Consider the following 15,556-nt stretch of genomic DNA (forward strand, 5'->3'; position numbering starts at 1 on the left):
GATAGTCTATTATGTATTCTTCCCTTTCCCCTTCCTTTTCCTTCTCTTTCCCTTTCCCTTCCCCTTCCCCTTCCCCAAAGGCTCCCCTTCCACTTCCAAGAAAAGGATTGCATATTGAATGATGGAAATAAGTGATTGTATGAATGAAAAAAGGGATTGCATGTTGATGGAAAGGGATTGCATGATTGAAGAAAGGGATTGCATGAATGATGGAAAGGGAAAGCATGATTGAAGAAAGGGATTGCATTTGTGAGGAAATATGGGATTCTCTTTTCCTCTCTTTTCCTCTATTTTCCTCTCTTTTCTCCTCTCTTTCCTTCTCTCTTTTTCTCTCTTTTATCCCCACTTTTTCTCTCCTTTTCTCCTCTCTTTTTCTCTCTTTTCCTCTCCTTTCTCCTCTCTTTCATTCTTTTTTCTCCTCTCTTTTTCTCTCTTATCTCCTTTCTTTTTTCTCCTCTCTTTTCCTCTATTTAATTCCTCTCTTTCCTTCTCTCTTTTTCTCTCTTTTATCCCCACTTTTTCACTCTTTTTCTCCTCTCTTTTCCTCTTTTTTCTCCTCTCTTTCCTTCTCTTTTCTCCTCTCTTTTTCTCTCTTATCTCCTTTCTTTTTTCTCCTCTCTTTTCCTCTATCTTTCCTCTCTTTTCTCCTCTCTTTCCTTCTCTCTTTTTCTCTCTTTTATCCCCACTTTTTCTCTCTTTTTCTCCTTTCTTTCCCTCTCCTTTCTCCTCTCTTTCCTTCTCTTTTCTCCTCTCTTTTTCTCTATCTCCTTTCTTTTTTCTCCTCTCTTTTCCTCTATATTCCTCTCTTTTTTCCTCTCTTTCAGTCTCTCTTTTTCTCTCTTTTATCCCCACTTTTCCTTTTTTTTTTCTGCTCTCTTTTCCTCTCCTTTCTCCTCTCTTTCCATCGAGAGTCACTTCTCCAGCTATGAGTGGCCAACATACTCCCGTGCAGTCGAGAGTCGCTTCTCCAGCTAGAAGCGGCTAGCATACTAGCTCGACACAATAGGGCAATAGGTGTAGTAGTAGAGAGAGTGGTGGGGGATGCATGGCACAGTGCCTTGGGGGGGTTAGTAGTGGGGACAGGGATGATTCAAACGATGTAGACATGCCAGAGGGTGATGGTACAATCTTCTATGACATCACTAAGATAGAAGGCATCTTGATGGATGCACGGGGGAAGGACATCATGGCCTTCATGTGCTCTATAATTGCTAACAATTAGAGAGATTGCTTTATTCACTATAAAGACCAGTGAGGAAAGTTGGCTGATGAGACCATCGCTGTTGTTCGCTCTAGGTATCCCAATCCCCCCAATGTTCAGTTCACAGAATAAATGGGATTGTTACAATACTTGCCAATAAAAGATCTTCGCTTAAGAGACAGGCACTAGCTGAGATTGCCAGGAGAGAGGGAGGTCAACCACTAAGGGGCCACCCACTCACAAGTGTGAGTGGAAGAAAGCAATGAAGGCAGTGAAGGCGGACCCCTATCTGTAGCATGCAGAGGCATGAAGGATCCAAATGGAGCAATATGGAAGCGTGCATTTTGGAGCAGGGGGTCAACGTTGAATCATGGGAGGCCCAATTTGTAAGTATCGATCTCAAATTATATTGTTTATGTAGTTTATTAGGAGGTTGTTTCTTTGTACTAACCCCTCCGCAAATTGTGTCATCTTGCAGCTTGATATCGTGGGCAAGTACCCTACTCCTGTCAAGATAGACTACTACCGCCACCATCATAGAGGAGATACATGGAGGCACTTCTATGATGATGGGTTGATTACCAAGGACTAGTATATCCAGGCTACTAGAGCACCGCCCAGATATTTAAAAGTAGTTAAATAATGTCAATATTGTAAGTAAAGATTTGATTTTTCATACATTGATACATGTTGTCCCTCATTTACAGGGCCTTGCAGCTGATCAAGAGGAAGAAGATGAGAAAGAAAGGAGTGAAGAAGGGGGCAAAGAAGGGAGTGAAGAAGGGAGCAAAGAAGGAAGCGAGGACATGGAGAACTTAGATTAGTCATAGAAGTAGTGCTAGCTACTCTTTTTTGTACTTGAAGCCACTGGCTTGGCTTCATGCCTCTCTTGTATATACACTCCTCTTATTTTTTGTACTTGATGCCACAGGATGTGGCTTGGCTTCGTGCTATATGTACATACAAGAACTTTTTGAGCTATGAATTAATGTACACTCCTTTTATTTTTTTGGCTCTCAATTTCCTTATGCAACCTTCTATCAATGAATGCCTTGTCAACTAAACATTTTGGAGTTGTAATGTTTTATTAGGAATTGTAATCATCGGCTATAGATGTGCTTGCAATCGTGCTAATTAAAATGCGGTTGGCTGTAAGAATTGAATTACACAATGTGGAAATGGGATTCTTATAACTACATAGCATACACAACATACACATCATTCTATTCAATCACACAAAATTCTACTTTTATTAATAAAAAAGATTCTGTAGAGCATCTATAAGCACATCTATGTATGCGTCTCTCTATTTTTTTAAAATTTCTAACTGAGCATTTATTTGCACGTCTATAGGTGCATCTATAGGCGCATCTATCTGTTATATAGATGCACCTGTAGACACGGGTTTGTAGATGTGCCAATAGACATGCAAATAGACGCGCTCGTAAGTTTTCTTTTTAGTCAAGGAAATACATCTCTGTGCATGTTTGTGGGTACTTTGTCTTATTGTGTTACATCTCAAAGACTCCTTTCCTTCATATTACATCTCAAAGAATCCTTTCTTTTGGGGGGTTGGTTCCACGTTGCTTTGATCAAAGTCCCCTTTTTAAGCTTTCTAATTGCAGGCTCAACCCTCCTTGCTCCTTTTCCAAAGGGGGCTTGTTCCTTCCTTCAAGGGCTCGGCCCCTCCCTTTATGTCGCTTTCTCTTTTCTTGATTTAAGCTTCCTGGTTGCAAGATTAACCCTTCTTACTCCTTTCCTAAAGGGGTCTAGTTCCTCCCTTCAGGCTCCTTTTCCTCACAGTCAGGCCTTCTTTAATTTGAGCTCCTTGTCTTTTGCAAAATTTTCCCAAATGGAAAATTGAGCTGTAGCATCTACTCTCTTGTCGTAGATAGCTATAGTAGTAGCAGGCATGCACATTTGATCTATCAATGACTTGGGCAATCGTAAATGACATTATCTACGTATCCAGCTTGCATGCACAAACACTCCAAAGCAAAAAACGTGCACAGGGTGTTAGCATGCAAGCCATCAGATCATGCAGTCATCTATGATGGGGGTATGGTAGACCATGCATTTTGGACCCTGTTGCATAGTAGGATAGGCATCCAATTTAGCTATTGTGGCCATCAATACCACAATCTTGCTTAGTACATGAAGTTGCTTCTTGATTCCTTCCTCCCTCATCATAAGACTGTAGATGTTCTCCTTCATCTCCTCCACTCTTTGCTCACTTCGTTCAATAGCTTCATCTGAATCCCTCAGCATCTGTTTGTAGCTGCTTAAATTGCTCAAAAACATCAACATGGGATGTTTCCAAGACTTCCATTATAGTTTGGAAATCTCTCATGATGATGATGGACTTCTTTTCAAAACTTTTGAGTTATTGGCAAGCTAGAAAGCTTGACTCCACCATATTTACTAATCTATGCGTTGGGGTATACATCTAGAAAATCATGTCTCTTCCACTGCTTCTCGAAGAAGTGTGATTGTAATTTGCATCTAGGAATACCTAGCACATTTTTAATTGGGCTTTTAGTGATGGTAATCTTCTAACCTTGACAGACTATTTGTCCCTCCTTCACATTCATCTCCTGTACCAACCTAGTGAAGTTGCTGAGGGCATCCAAATTGGGCTTTTGAAGAGCCAGTAAGGAGCTCCTAGATGTCATGATTTCAAGATTAGGGCAGGAGAGGCTCTTGCACTGTGCTGTAGAGGGGAAGGAAAGATTGTGTGCTAAGCTCCCGGACTATGCAGGGTCCATTATAATAGGGGATAGAAGTTGCATGAAGAGTACAAGGGAGATAGAAACGGTCAAGAGGGATAGAACATGAAACAATGAAGAAAATGGAATAGTGGAGGCTTAAGGTTGCAGTTCGAGTGCAAGGGAGAAAGAAATGGTCGAGAGGGATAGAAGACAAAACAGTGAAGGGAATGGAATAGCGGAGGCTTAAGTTTGTAGCCCGACGACAAAGAACTATCAAGGTGAGAGGCACTATGGTGGTTGGTCTAAATTTTGATTAATTCAAGGTGACAATACTACCTTGCATGGTAATGAGTGATTAGAGGTGGTGGCATCTTAGATTACCAGCCATGTGTGTGGTGGCATCTAAGATTCCACTAGCCTAGCAGTTAATTACCCACCACTATAGTGGCTCGCAATTACTCATGTACCAGTTACCACAACCAGGCTTGCATGCATGATTACTATGAGTGCAGTAATTTCTTAGGGGGACTCACTATGTATAAACCCTCTACATCACATGCATTCAAGGCCTATTTTTAAAATCCCTTATCTGTAAATGTTTCATTAATAAAATGTACCCCTTTTCTATACAAATCTATAAATTTTTTCCAAAACTATTTTAAATAGAATCTTATGTATATTTATTTCTATAAATTTTAAAAATGAAAAATATCTTTCTATTGAACTCACATGATAGGGTTACATATGATGAGTGACCCCCCTGAGAGTAATTTACTAGTCACCAGGCTTGCATGCTCAATAGAGTACTAGAGTGCATTGTAATGAGTGCTTAGAGGTGATTATGTGTCATGATTTACTTTTGTGGGAATTACTTCCTAGTGGTGCTAGCTCTCATCAGCCACATCTATGGTGGCTAAGATGCCACTAGGTTGGCTGTTAATTACCAGCCACCATAGTGGCCCTCATTTACTCACCTGCCAGTTACCACCACACGGCTAGCATGCATGATTACTACGAGTGCAATAAATTACCAATCACCGAGCTTGCATGCTCAATAGAGTGCTAGAGTGCATGGTAATGAGTGATTAGACGTGATTAGGATTCATGATTTACTTTTGTGGTAGTTATTATTGGCTCTCATTAGCTACAAATGTGGTGGCTGAGATGCCACTACGCTGGTAGTTAATTACTAGTTACCATAGTTACTCACCTGCCAGCTACCACCACTAGGCTTGCATGCATGATTAGTATGAGTGCTGTAAATTACCAGTCACTGGGCTTGCATGCTCAGTAGAGTACTAGAGTGCATGGTAATGAGTATTTCGAGGTGATTAGGCTTCATGATTTGACTTTGTGGTACTATCTGGTGGTGGTTGCTCTCATCAACCACGTCTATGGTGGCTAAGATGCCACTGGGCTGGCAGTTAATTACTAGCCACCGCAATGGCCTGATCACCTATCAGTTATAACCATCATCAGGTGTTTGTTTCATGATTACTAGCCCATCTAGGGTGGCACCTAAGATTCCACCGTGGTGGCTTGCAATTAATATGGATGGAACCCTAGGTCTCGGTCCTCCAACCACCATGGTGGCTTGAACTTTATAATACTTAGTAGCATTTGACATTTTACTACATTGCTCTCATCTGCCCTTGCTCTACTACTTTGCTCCACACGCTCTGCTACTTTGCTCCACACACCCTCCTCTAGCTCTTTTCTACCCCTCCTCTACTTTTCTCCATGCTCCCTCCACCAACTCTCGTTACTTATCTGCTCCCCTGCTCATCTGCTCCACTGCTCACCCACTCATCTTCACCATGCCTACTACCACCCCTCGATGCAATGTGATCCCAATGGTTATCTGCCTTCTCGTATAAGGTGATTGTGTTGCATTCAATTGGAGTAGAAATGCTGGCTCTAGTGGACACCCTTCGTTCCCCAGTCGACTCCCCCATATATGCATTTTACCAGCTTAGGTGACATGCTCACCTCTGGCCTCTTTTATGGTTGTGCTATATGGGTCCCCCCTAGATCCCACTAGTTTTGAGATGTTCTTAATTTAGATCACACTACTCGAATGGGTTAATCTACTGCCTAATCCGAGGCTAGCTACTTAAAGAGGAGGCATTTTTCTTAGCATTGTCTCTCCCTTTGCATTTGTTGCAAACATGTCTTTCATGTTCGTTTGGATATTGTATCACCAGTATCCATGGGCTTTAATCTCCTCCTAACTTGGCTGGATTTAACAACTTTTCTATCTTGCAACCTCTGGTTCTCTTACAACCCATGAGAAACACATCACACCATGTGGTACCTTGTTTCAAAAAAAGAAAGCAAACCAAGAAATGAGAAATGATTTATGTTAAAAGGGCTAGCTTGTGAGAAGGGCCAGAACAAGGACTTGCCTAAAGATTTATGACAAGAATCAAAACTTGAGCACATTCCAAGAAAGCTTGAGGATAGAGAGCGAATGTCCCTAAAAAGAAAAGATGCACAGATAAGAAGCCAAGGTAGATCTGGTAAGGAAAATAATTGTTAATAAGAATGGGGAAGCCTAAAAGTGATAGGTTACTGCAGAATGCCAAGAGAATGTTTTGCACAAGTCAGGTAGGATGGGGCAGTGTACTTTATTTGGAATTAACTATTGCCAGTGAAATTTCAAATGTAAAAGTAGGAGATGTCAAATTTGGGAAAAATTAGTGGCCATGTTTTGCCACCTTCGCTTGTACACATTAGCAACTCGTACCCTCTAAACAAGTGCAAAGAGGCCCAAAATGGCCCAAAAAAGCAAAAGGGAAAATGGCTCTAGAGTAGGTTTGACGTTGTGGATTAGAAATGGAACCACCTTTGACATGTTTATGGGCCTCATTGCGAGATAGTGACTCAAAATGAAACCAAAGTAAAATAATAAATAATATTGTTAATATTTAAAGAGCATTGCATATATATCAATTTAGTTTTTCCTAATGTATCCATTTATGGGTAAATTAAACTACAAATATTACCAAGTATCTAAGTTGGACCACCATGTAGGAGCTCGATAAGTGTGAAGTGCATTTTTTCAAAAAGTTTGTCTTTCCAACCAAATTAAAAAAATATTGAGCATGCCCTCATATGTACACATACAATTCAATGGAATAATTTCTTCCATAAATGTGTAAAACAATTATTTGATGTTTTTAAAATATATTGAATATCTTTTGAATGCATAAGTTACGAATCCAACAACTTACCTATATGCAATATATTCCATAAACTTCACAAGAAATGGCTATATACCCAATCATTCATTGGCCCTTGTGCAACTCATATTCGAGTTTATTTTTTTTGGACATTAAAGCCACATCATGATGATTTTTTGTCAATTCAATCGTAGGCTATCATGGCACTATGTAATAATGTGTACACTTAATGTAACTTACCTATATGCAATATATTCCATAAACTTCACAAGAAATGGCTATATACCCAATCATTCATTGGCCCTTGTGCAACTCATATTGGAGTTTATTATTTTTGGACATTAAAGCCACATCATGATGATTTTTTGTCAATTCAATCGTAGGCTATCATGGCACTGTGTAACAATGTGTACACTTAATGTGCTATTACTTCTGTGTTTGTTACATGTTATGATGGACAGGTTTGCCAAGGTAGTCAACCAGCATGAAGGTGACTTGCTAGACAAAATGGAGTTCATAAGATTTGGAGTAGTGGAACAAATGGATGGCCACAACTGTGGGTAGAGAGTGTGCTATAACTATGTCTCCTCAATCAAAAATTTGAACTAAAATCATATCCCTCAATGGCAGCATATATAGAGATGGATCTACAAGCGTTTATGGTTGAGACTATTCAAAACCAAATTGTTACCATTGGAAAGCACCTTGCAATTCAAATAGAGGAGATTCATTTCTACAATTGGGGAGTGTCCTGCAATTCAGGCATAGGAGATTTAATCTACACCCAAAGTATCACATGAGTTTGTTTAAATAATGTATGAATGTCTCATGATGCTATTTTTAAATTGTATTACATGTCCCAATGCACTATAATCATACTAAATCTCTCATGTTAGACTTTTTAAACTATTTGAGTTTCATTATATTTATTTTAAATTTTATTAAATATCTCATGTTTCTTTTATGTCTCAGGATCTTTTTCATTTTATTAGATGTCTACTCATGGACTTATATAATTCTTTTTAATTATATATATTTATTCTCTCATGATGCTCTTTTTGAAGTTTTTTAATACTAAATGTCTTAGGATTTAAGTTTCCTAGAGAGAGAGATTTAAGTAGGAGAATATATGATTGCCTTATAGTGTTTAATGGTTATAACATGCTAAATGAAGAGGATATGAAAGTCTCTAGTAAATGTTGTGTTAAATTTATAATTTTACTTATTTGATTTAAAACACTTACAAAATTATCTTACTTTTAAGAGATTTTTTGTTTTACTTTTTTTTCTAGAGAGTCACACTAGTCCAAAATTAATGAAATAGGTGTTTCTTTGTTGATTTTGCTTTCGCAACTCTTAGAATCTTATCAATCACACCTTGTAAAGCAAGAGGATAATTTGGGACTTTTGATATAAAGATTCCCAATGCATCAATCCAATCGGGCATTGCCATATGTACAACTACTTGTGTGGAGTTCAATGGCATGCATTGGCATCTTTTCTAGCTTGTTTTGTTATTGTATTTGTATGTATGTGCTAGTTGCTTGGTTATTATATGAGTGCTTAAGTAGGGAGTAGTTTGTTTGTTAAGGGTCTAATTTCTGGGTTTGTGATTGTTTTCTAGTTACATATACATGCTATAGTCATAGAAGATTATAGTTCCTCTATGATGCATATAGGGAAGAAGTCACATCTCTTCTTTGGCCATCCTCGTGCTATAGTCATCCAAGATTATAGCTATGATCCACGATGTTTGATGTGGGACTTAAATATAAAGTTTGCGATGGCCGATAGACCTCATTCATACAAGGAAGCTATGAGTGACAGGCGTGAGAAACTATCTTTAAAAAATATGGTAAGTGGCGGCAGTCGCCAGCCTTCTTTTTCTTTGGAACAATTTCCCATGGAAGGAAAGGAACTCGTGGATGCAAGGGGACCCAAAGAACTTTGTGATTCCTTCCTCTAGGCTGGCATGACTAGCCAGCCATATTGAAAGCTAATGATCCTGATCCTGGAATCATGGATTCCGCAGCGGAGCCCTGTGGGGACGCATGGATCCCAGCAACTTGCGTTACTCATCTTGCAAACAGAAGCATTTTAAACAGCCTTGCCGTTTCAGACGATTCTTCCCACCCACAATCCCCTATAATAACCCACTTTAGCACTGCAGATCCGTACATTCCTACGTTCCTCCCGACATTAATTCTATCGCTGTCAGCGGCAAAACGTAGCCCGTTTATTATTAGTCACACTTGATAATCACGTTATTAGGGCTGGCAGAAAAAGAGCCAATCACGATTCACTTTATTAGGGCTGACAACGACAATGGTTGACAGCAGACAAGCTCGGCGATATCCTTCATGGATTTCGAAGCGACATCCTCCATGGTTTTGAACAATATTTAGAATTTTACATGCAGGGTAATCCAAAGATAATTCCACAGCAGACAAAATTTGGCATTGGCGTCGGGCGATATAACTCCAATTTCCACAGCAGACAAAATTTGGCATTGCTAATGAGGTTCCCGGCCAGGTGTACCCCTCGTGTTGCCCATCAAAACTTTTTTTTGAATACATTCCTTTTGTCGGATCGATTCGTGGAGGGCAGCAGGATTCAGTAAGCACCTTCCCTGGTAGTAATCCCGTGCCTGGCTTAGCACCTCCACCTTCATGTCCGATTCGTGCTTTAAGTCCGCGTGCGTGCCACACTCTCCGTACTCCTGCTACCGAGAAGCAGGTTCTTCACTCGATTGGTGTTGATCAGCTTACTTTTGCAGAGTTTCATGCGATCGAGCCCGTAGCGGATCGCTCAATCCTCTATACCATATGCTTCTCCAATTATCGGCAGGCATTTGCGACAGATTTCGCGTGTCTCAAACAATCGCTGGGCGCTTTGGTTCTTAACGGAGGTTCAGGGTCGTGCCACGCAGAGTGTAATAATCTTGTGTAAAGCGTAGTCTAGCTCGGACCCACGATTTAAGATATAATGGAGTCCGTTCGTTCGCCGGGTGTTGAACCATCGCCCAAACCAAGTGATGTGCGTGATGAAGATGAGAATAGGCGCCATGCGTCAGATACTGTGGAATACACGACCAAATCATCGCCCAAAGCAACTGACGTGCGTGACGAAGATGAGAAGAGGCTTAATGAGCTCGGGTACCGGCAAGAATACCACCGAGCCATGAGTCCTTTTCAACAGTGGGCATATACCTTTGATTATACTGCACCACTTGGATTTATCACTGGCTATTACGGGTACATATACACTTACGGTGGTCCAGTGGCTATGTTCTGGGGAATGTTGGCAACTAGCTTTGGAACTTTGTGCATGGCATTTGCAATGGCCGAAGTGATATCGGCCTTTCCCACGCTGGGCAGCGTCTACTATTGGGTCTTCCAGCTTGTTCCCAAGAGGCATGCAGCCTGGTCTTCTTGGCTGACTGGATGGGTATACCTTGTTGGATCCTTCGCTGGAACTGCACTGAACGAATTTCTGCTTGCTCAATTGATTCAGACAATGGTGCTGCTTGGCACGGGGGGTCATCTAGAAGGAGGATTCTCGCTCAGCGAATACCAGGTGAAACGTTTTTGACGTTTTTTTTTTGCCATCCCTACGAGCCTTTGAATTATCTAGGTGCAAGCGTGATTACTGTAACGGTACGTTGATACCATCTATCTTTCTAATTTTGAGCTCGCGCAGGTGGTACTTGTGACTGGAGGAGTCTTCGTGATTCACTTCTTCGTGTCCATCGTGAACACGAAATGGTTGGGACATCTGAGCTCCTTGGGAGCGTGTTTCCAGATTGGCTCAATCGTGTTCGTGGTCATAGTACTCCTAGTAGTGGCGCCAGAATACCAACCTGCAAGTTTTGTGTTCACGGAATTCGTCAAAGCTCCTGGTCTGGGGATCAAGAGTTCTGCGATGATAGTCCTGTTGGGCATGCCTTACTTTCAATCTATTCTCACAGGGTTTGAGGTCGGCTCTCACGTTGTGGAAGAGGTGAAAACTGCAGCAACTGCAGGGCCTCGCGCTATGGTACGAAGTGTTTACACAACTGCTGGAGTCGAGGTTGTCCTCTTGACGGTCCTCACTTTCTGCATTCAGAACCCGGACAACGTTCTATCATCCGAAACCCCGACAGGTTGTTTACCGCTTACCCCTTTTGTCTTCTCGGATCATGCGTCATCGCTCCCCATTGCATTGCAATTGAGAATCGATATGGAACCTGTTTTGTAGGAGGGGGAAATGCATCAGCCGCTAGCCAAGTTGTCTATGACATATTCTACGCGAGATACCGAAAGGAGTCTATGGCAGCAGCAGGATCCATCTTGTTTACGAGTCTCGCAGCGATCTCTCTTTTCTTCGGAAACATAACAAACGTTACTCTTACGGCGAGAATGGTACGTACGATATTGACCGATAGCAAGATAACATCAATTCAAAAAGAGTCCGATGTTGTGACGGGTTACTGGAAACTGGCGACGCAAAGCTGACACATCCATCGATTGCTTGCTGCAGGCTTACGCCATGGCAAGAGACTATGGTCTCCCCTTTCACAAATTTTTGGTGAAATTGACACCCAAGGATCGCATTCCCGTAAACGCTACAATTGTCACAGTGATTGGCTCATTCATCTGCACTCTACCGTCGCTGGGGAGCAGTGTCGCCTTCACGGCCATCACAGCCATGTCCACGATCACGGCCTACGGTCCATACACAGCCGTTCTGATGTGCCGCTACGCTTTCAACAACAATTTCATTCGCGGTCCCTTCTCACTAGGACGCTGGGGTGTGATCGTAGGATGCTGGGGGGCATTTTGGGGTGCTGCTATGAGTCTGCTCTTTTGCTTCCCACCCAGCTACCCAGTGAGTCTCGGTAACTTTAACTACGCTGCTATTTCTCTAGCGGGCTGCATTGGAGGAGGCTACATTTACTGGTTCTTTGCGGCTAGCAAGAGTTTTCAGGGGCCACGTCGGACACTGGATGATCCCAGCCTCTCATTACCTGATGCCCACGTCAAAACGGCGATTAAAAAACTCTCTCAACCTTAGATTTGTGGTCCCTTGGCTGGGCAGGGTGGATTGTGATTCTTGATGCGTAATTTCTCGCTCCCGAGGCGTACAAAACGCTCGATCAAACAAAGACGGTGTGAAATGTACAAATTTTTGGTTTCAAAAATCTTGTAATCTTTTTTAAAGGCCGAATGGCTGGTTTTTATAAATTTGTGACGTATTGATAAGCAAATTTGAACGCTCATCTAATCCTGTTTTTTTGAGAACCCACATATGCAATTAGATGTAAAGCGAGATCAAACGTTACAAGATGTACAAAGTTTGGAAACTTGAGCAGATGTGTGCCCACTCTATTCCCGGGGATCCACAAGGGTCAACTTATGATATCACGTGAGTGTACATAGGGCTTTTTTTTGAGATGAGGCTTAAGCTTATACATTAGGGGTGGAGGCCCTTTTTACTTTTCCCAATCTTAAATTTAAGTTAGGAGCTGAATGCCATTTACAAGGGGGTGGGGGGGAATTGGGGGATGTTTAGAGGGAGCTACTAATTTTTACCCTAAAGATTAGAAAAAGAGGAAAGGAACACACACACACACACATTTGACTAGTTATAATAGGTGATGTACCGAGTGTATACATGAACTAAGCCCAAACTATTGTTAGTCCTAGGCCATGGTCCGGAGAAAAAATAATTGCAAATATTTGAAGGTGGTCTAATATATATCGATGAGATGTTATTATACTTAAGGAAAGGGGGGGCATACTAGACTTTTGGTGGTACCCTTATAAGCGTAAATAGGGGTGTTCTATCATCCTACATGGACCATATATAGGGGGTTTCCTTAAAGTTCATGCATGCAGGTGATGTCCCCATTTTATTAAGAATGAATCCCCCAAGACTGTATTGTAGTCCTAAGGAGAAATCAAATGGTTGTGTGCCTCATCATGAACACGTTTACAGTGTGTAGTGCCTACCATGACATTTAAGTTTCCACATTTAACATTAGTTTTATGTCCTTTTAACTTGGATACTTTCTAGAATTATTATACCGCTTTGATAAGGTATTTTGGGGTTTTGATTATTGACCATATTGAAAAACTTGGGATTTTTATGGATTGGAATTCACATCTATGATTTTAAGTTTTGCCTAAAGTTTTAAAGTCGAGTCGTTAACTAAAATGTTTTAGATAAAATGGTCATACTTCTTAGGTAGAATGAGTTTTTTCATGGTTTTTAAGTCCCATAGTCTATTAATAACTATAACACATATGTTTGGATTGCCTTTGGAGTTAGATAATTTTACTTACTATGATTTGTAGACTTAAAAATAGATTTTGTGAATGCTTATATTTAGGCATACTTGATCTTTGTACATTTGACATGCCCAACAAGTTTTGAATGGCGAAACCACAACAACACAATGCATCCATAGACATGCATACAGACGTGTTTCGCGAATTAAAAAAAAGTGATTGGTGCATCTATTTATGCATCTACAGACCTGCATCTATAGGCGCATCTATATAACAGACCGACGCACCTATAGATGCGCTATTAGACGCTCTGTGGAAATTTTTTAAAAAGAAAGATACGCTAGTAGACACAACAAGACAAAGCACCCATAGATGCGCACATAGACGCATTTACTGAACTAAATAAAAAACTTACGGGTGCGTCTATTTACGCATCTATTTTCGCGTCTAGACACCCGCGTCTATCAGTGCGTCTATATATCAAACACACGCACATATAGATGCGCACTTAGACGCTTAAATACACGCGCTTATAAACACATTTATAGATGCAAATATAGACGCTTGTCGAATAGATAGACGCGTATATAGACGCATTTATAAACGCACTGATAGAGGTGCTTTATTTTGTTTTTTTTTTAATTTACAGAATGCTGTGTATGTTGTGTATGCTATATAGTTACAAGAATCCCATATCCACACTGTGTAATTCAATTCTTATAGCCAACCGCATTTTAATTACAATTCGACCAAATAAAACATTACAACTCCAAAACGCAATAAAATTGAAAGCTCAAAAAGTGCTTGTATATACATATAGCACGAAGCTAAGCCACATCATGTGGCTTCAAGTACAAAAAATAAGGAAGCTAAGCCACGTCATGTGGCTTCAAGTACAAAAAATAAGAGGAGTGTATATACAAGTGGCATGAAGCCAAGCCAGTGGCTTTAAATACAAAAAAGAGTAGCTAGCACTACTTCTACGACTAATCTATGTTCTCCATCTCCTCGTTCCCTTCCATGCTCCCTTCTACGCTCCCTTCTGTGCCTCCTTTCTCGTCTTCCTCATCGTCTTGTGCACGGGCCTATAAACAAGGGACAACATATATCAATGTATGAAAAATCAAATCTTTACTTATAATTTTGGCATTATTTAATTACTTTCAAATACCTCGAGGGCCACTTCAGTAGCCCGGGTATACTGCTCCTCAGTAATCAACCCGTCATCAAAGAAGTGCCTCCATGTATCTCCTCTGTGATGGTGGCAGTGGTAGGCTGTCTCCACAGGAGTAGGGTATCTGCCCACGATCTCAAGCTGCATGACGACACACTTTGCGGAGGGATTGCTTTCTTCCACTCACGCTTGTGAGCGGTGTGGGGCGGGCCCCTTGGTGGTTGATCTCCCTCAATCCTGGCAAGCTCCACTAGTGCCTGCCTCTTAAGCGAAGATCTTTTATTGCCAAGTATCGTAACAATCTTTGACTTGGTCCATTTATCTGTGAACTGGTGATTGGGGGGTTAGGATACCTAGAGCGAACAGCAGGGAGGGTCTCATCAGCAAACCTCTTTGGCTGGTCTTTGTAGTGGATAAAGCAATCTCTGAGATCGCATGAAGGCCATGATGTCCTTCCCCGCGCATCCATCAAGATGCCTCCTATCTGAGTGATGTCATAATAAATCGTACCATCACCCGGAGGCACGTCTAAATCATCTGAATCATCATCGTCCCCACCGCCACCCCTCCCAAAGCACTATGCCACACATCCCCCACCGCTCTCCCTACTACTACGCCTGCTACCGTGTCGTGTCGAGCTCGTACGCTGGCCACTCGTAGCTGGAGACTGCATGGGACTACGCTGACCACTCATAGCTGGAGAACCGAGTCTCGATGGCACAGGAGTATGTCGACGGCTCTGCGAGACAGAAGGACCTCCTGACAGCATGGGGGAAGGGGCATAAGATGGGATGGCAGAAGGGACATAAGACGGCATGGGGGAAGGGACCATAAGAACAGTATAGGGAAAGGGGCATAAGAAGGGGCATAAGACGGCTGTGCTAACTCCGCTGGGGTGATCTCAAGTGGTGTGGGGTGGTTTGGAGTCTGTAGTGCCGACTCCTGGGGAGTGTTTAGAGTACACGTCGTATACTCGTATAACTCCGCAGGACTAGGAGGGTACCCTAAAAGGTTATATAAGT

The 15,556-nt window shown here is 41.6% G+C and overlaps 1 protein-coding gene across 1 annotated transcript; it reads left to right on the plus strand.

Annotated features, from left to right (window-relative positions):
* Window positions 1-10,076: 10,076 nt before the first annotated feature.
* LOC147880801 (amino-acid permease BAT1-like) lies at window positions 10,077-12,143 on the plus strand. The gene is made up of 4 exons (XM_087370666.1): window positions 10,077-10,667; window positions 10,791-11,232; window positions 11,328-11,491; window positions 11,610-12,143. Exons 1-4 carry the CDS (start codon window positions 10,077-10,079, stop codon window positions 12,141-12,143), a joined length of 1,731 nt encoding a protein of 576 aa, XP_087226792.1.
* Window positions 12,144-15,556: the final 3,413 nt, after the last annotated feature.

Source organism: Dipteris shenzhenensis, chromosome 32 (genome assembly GCF_047967505.1).
Source record: "Dipteris shenzhenensis isolate YYH24624 ecotype China chromosome 32, Dip_SZ_1.0, whole genome shotgun sequence".
In the NCBI taxonomy this organism is placed as follows: domain Eukaryota; kingdom Viridiplantae; phylum Streptophyta; class Polypodiopsida; order Gleicheniales; family Dipteridaceae; genus Dipteris; species Dipteris shenzhenensis.

Bases quoted from the DNA above. Each gene is read 5' to 3' on its own strand.
- LOC147880801 (XM_087370666.1), top strand. From the start codon at position 10,077: ATGGAGTCCGTTCGTTCGCCGGGTGTTGAACCATCGCCCAAACCAAGT. The intron at 10,668-10,790 runs GTGAAACGTTTT...GAGCTCGCGCAG, and splicing joins TCTCGCTCAGCGAATACCAG to GTGGTACTTGTGACTGGAGG. The intron at 11,492-11,609 runs GTACGTACGATA...TGCTTGCTGCAG, and splicing joins TTACTCTTACGGCGAGAATG to GCTTACGCCATGGCAAGAGA.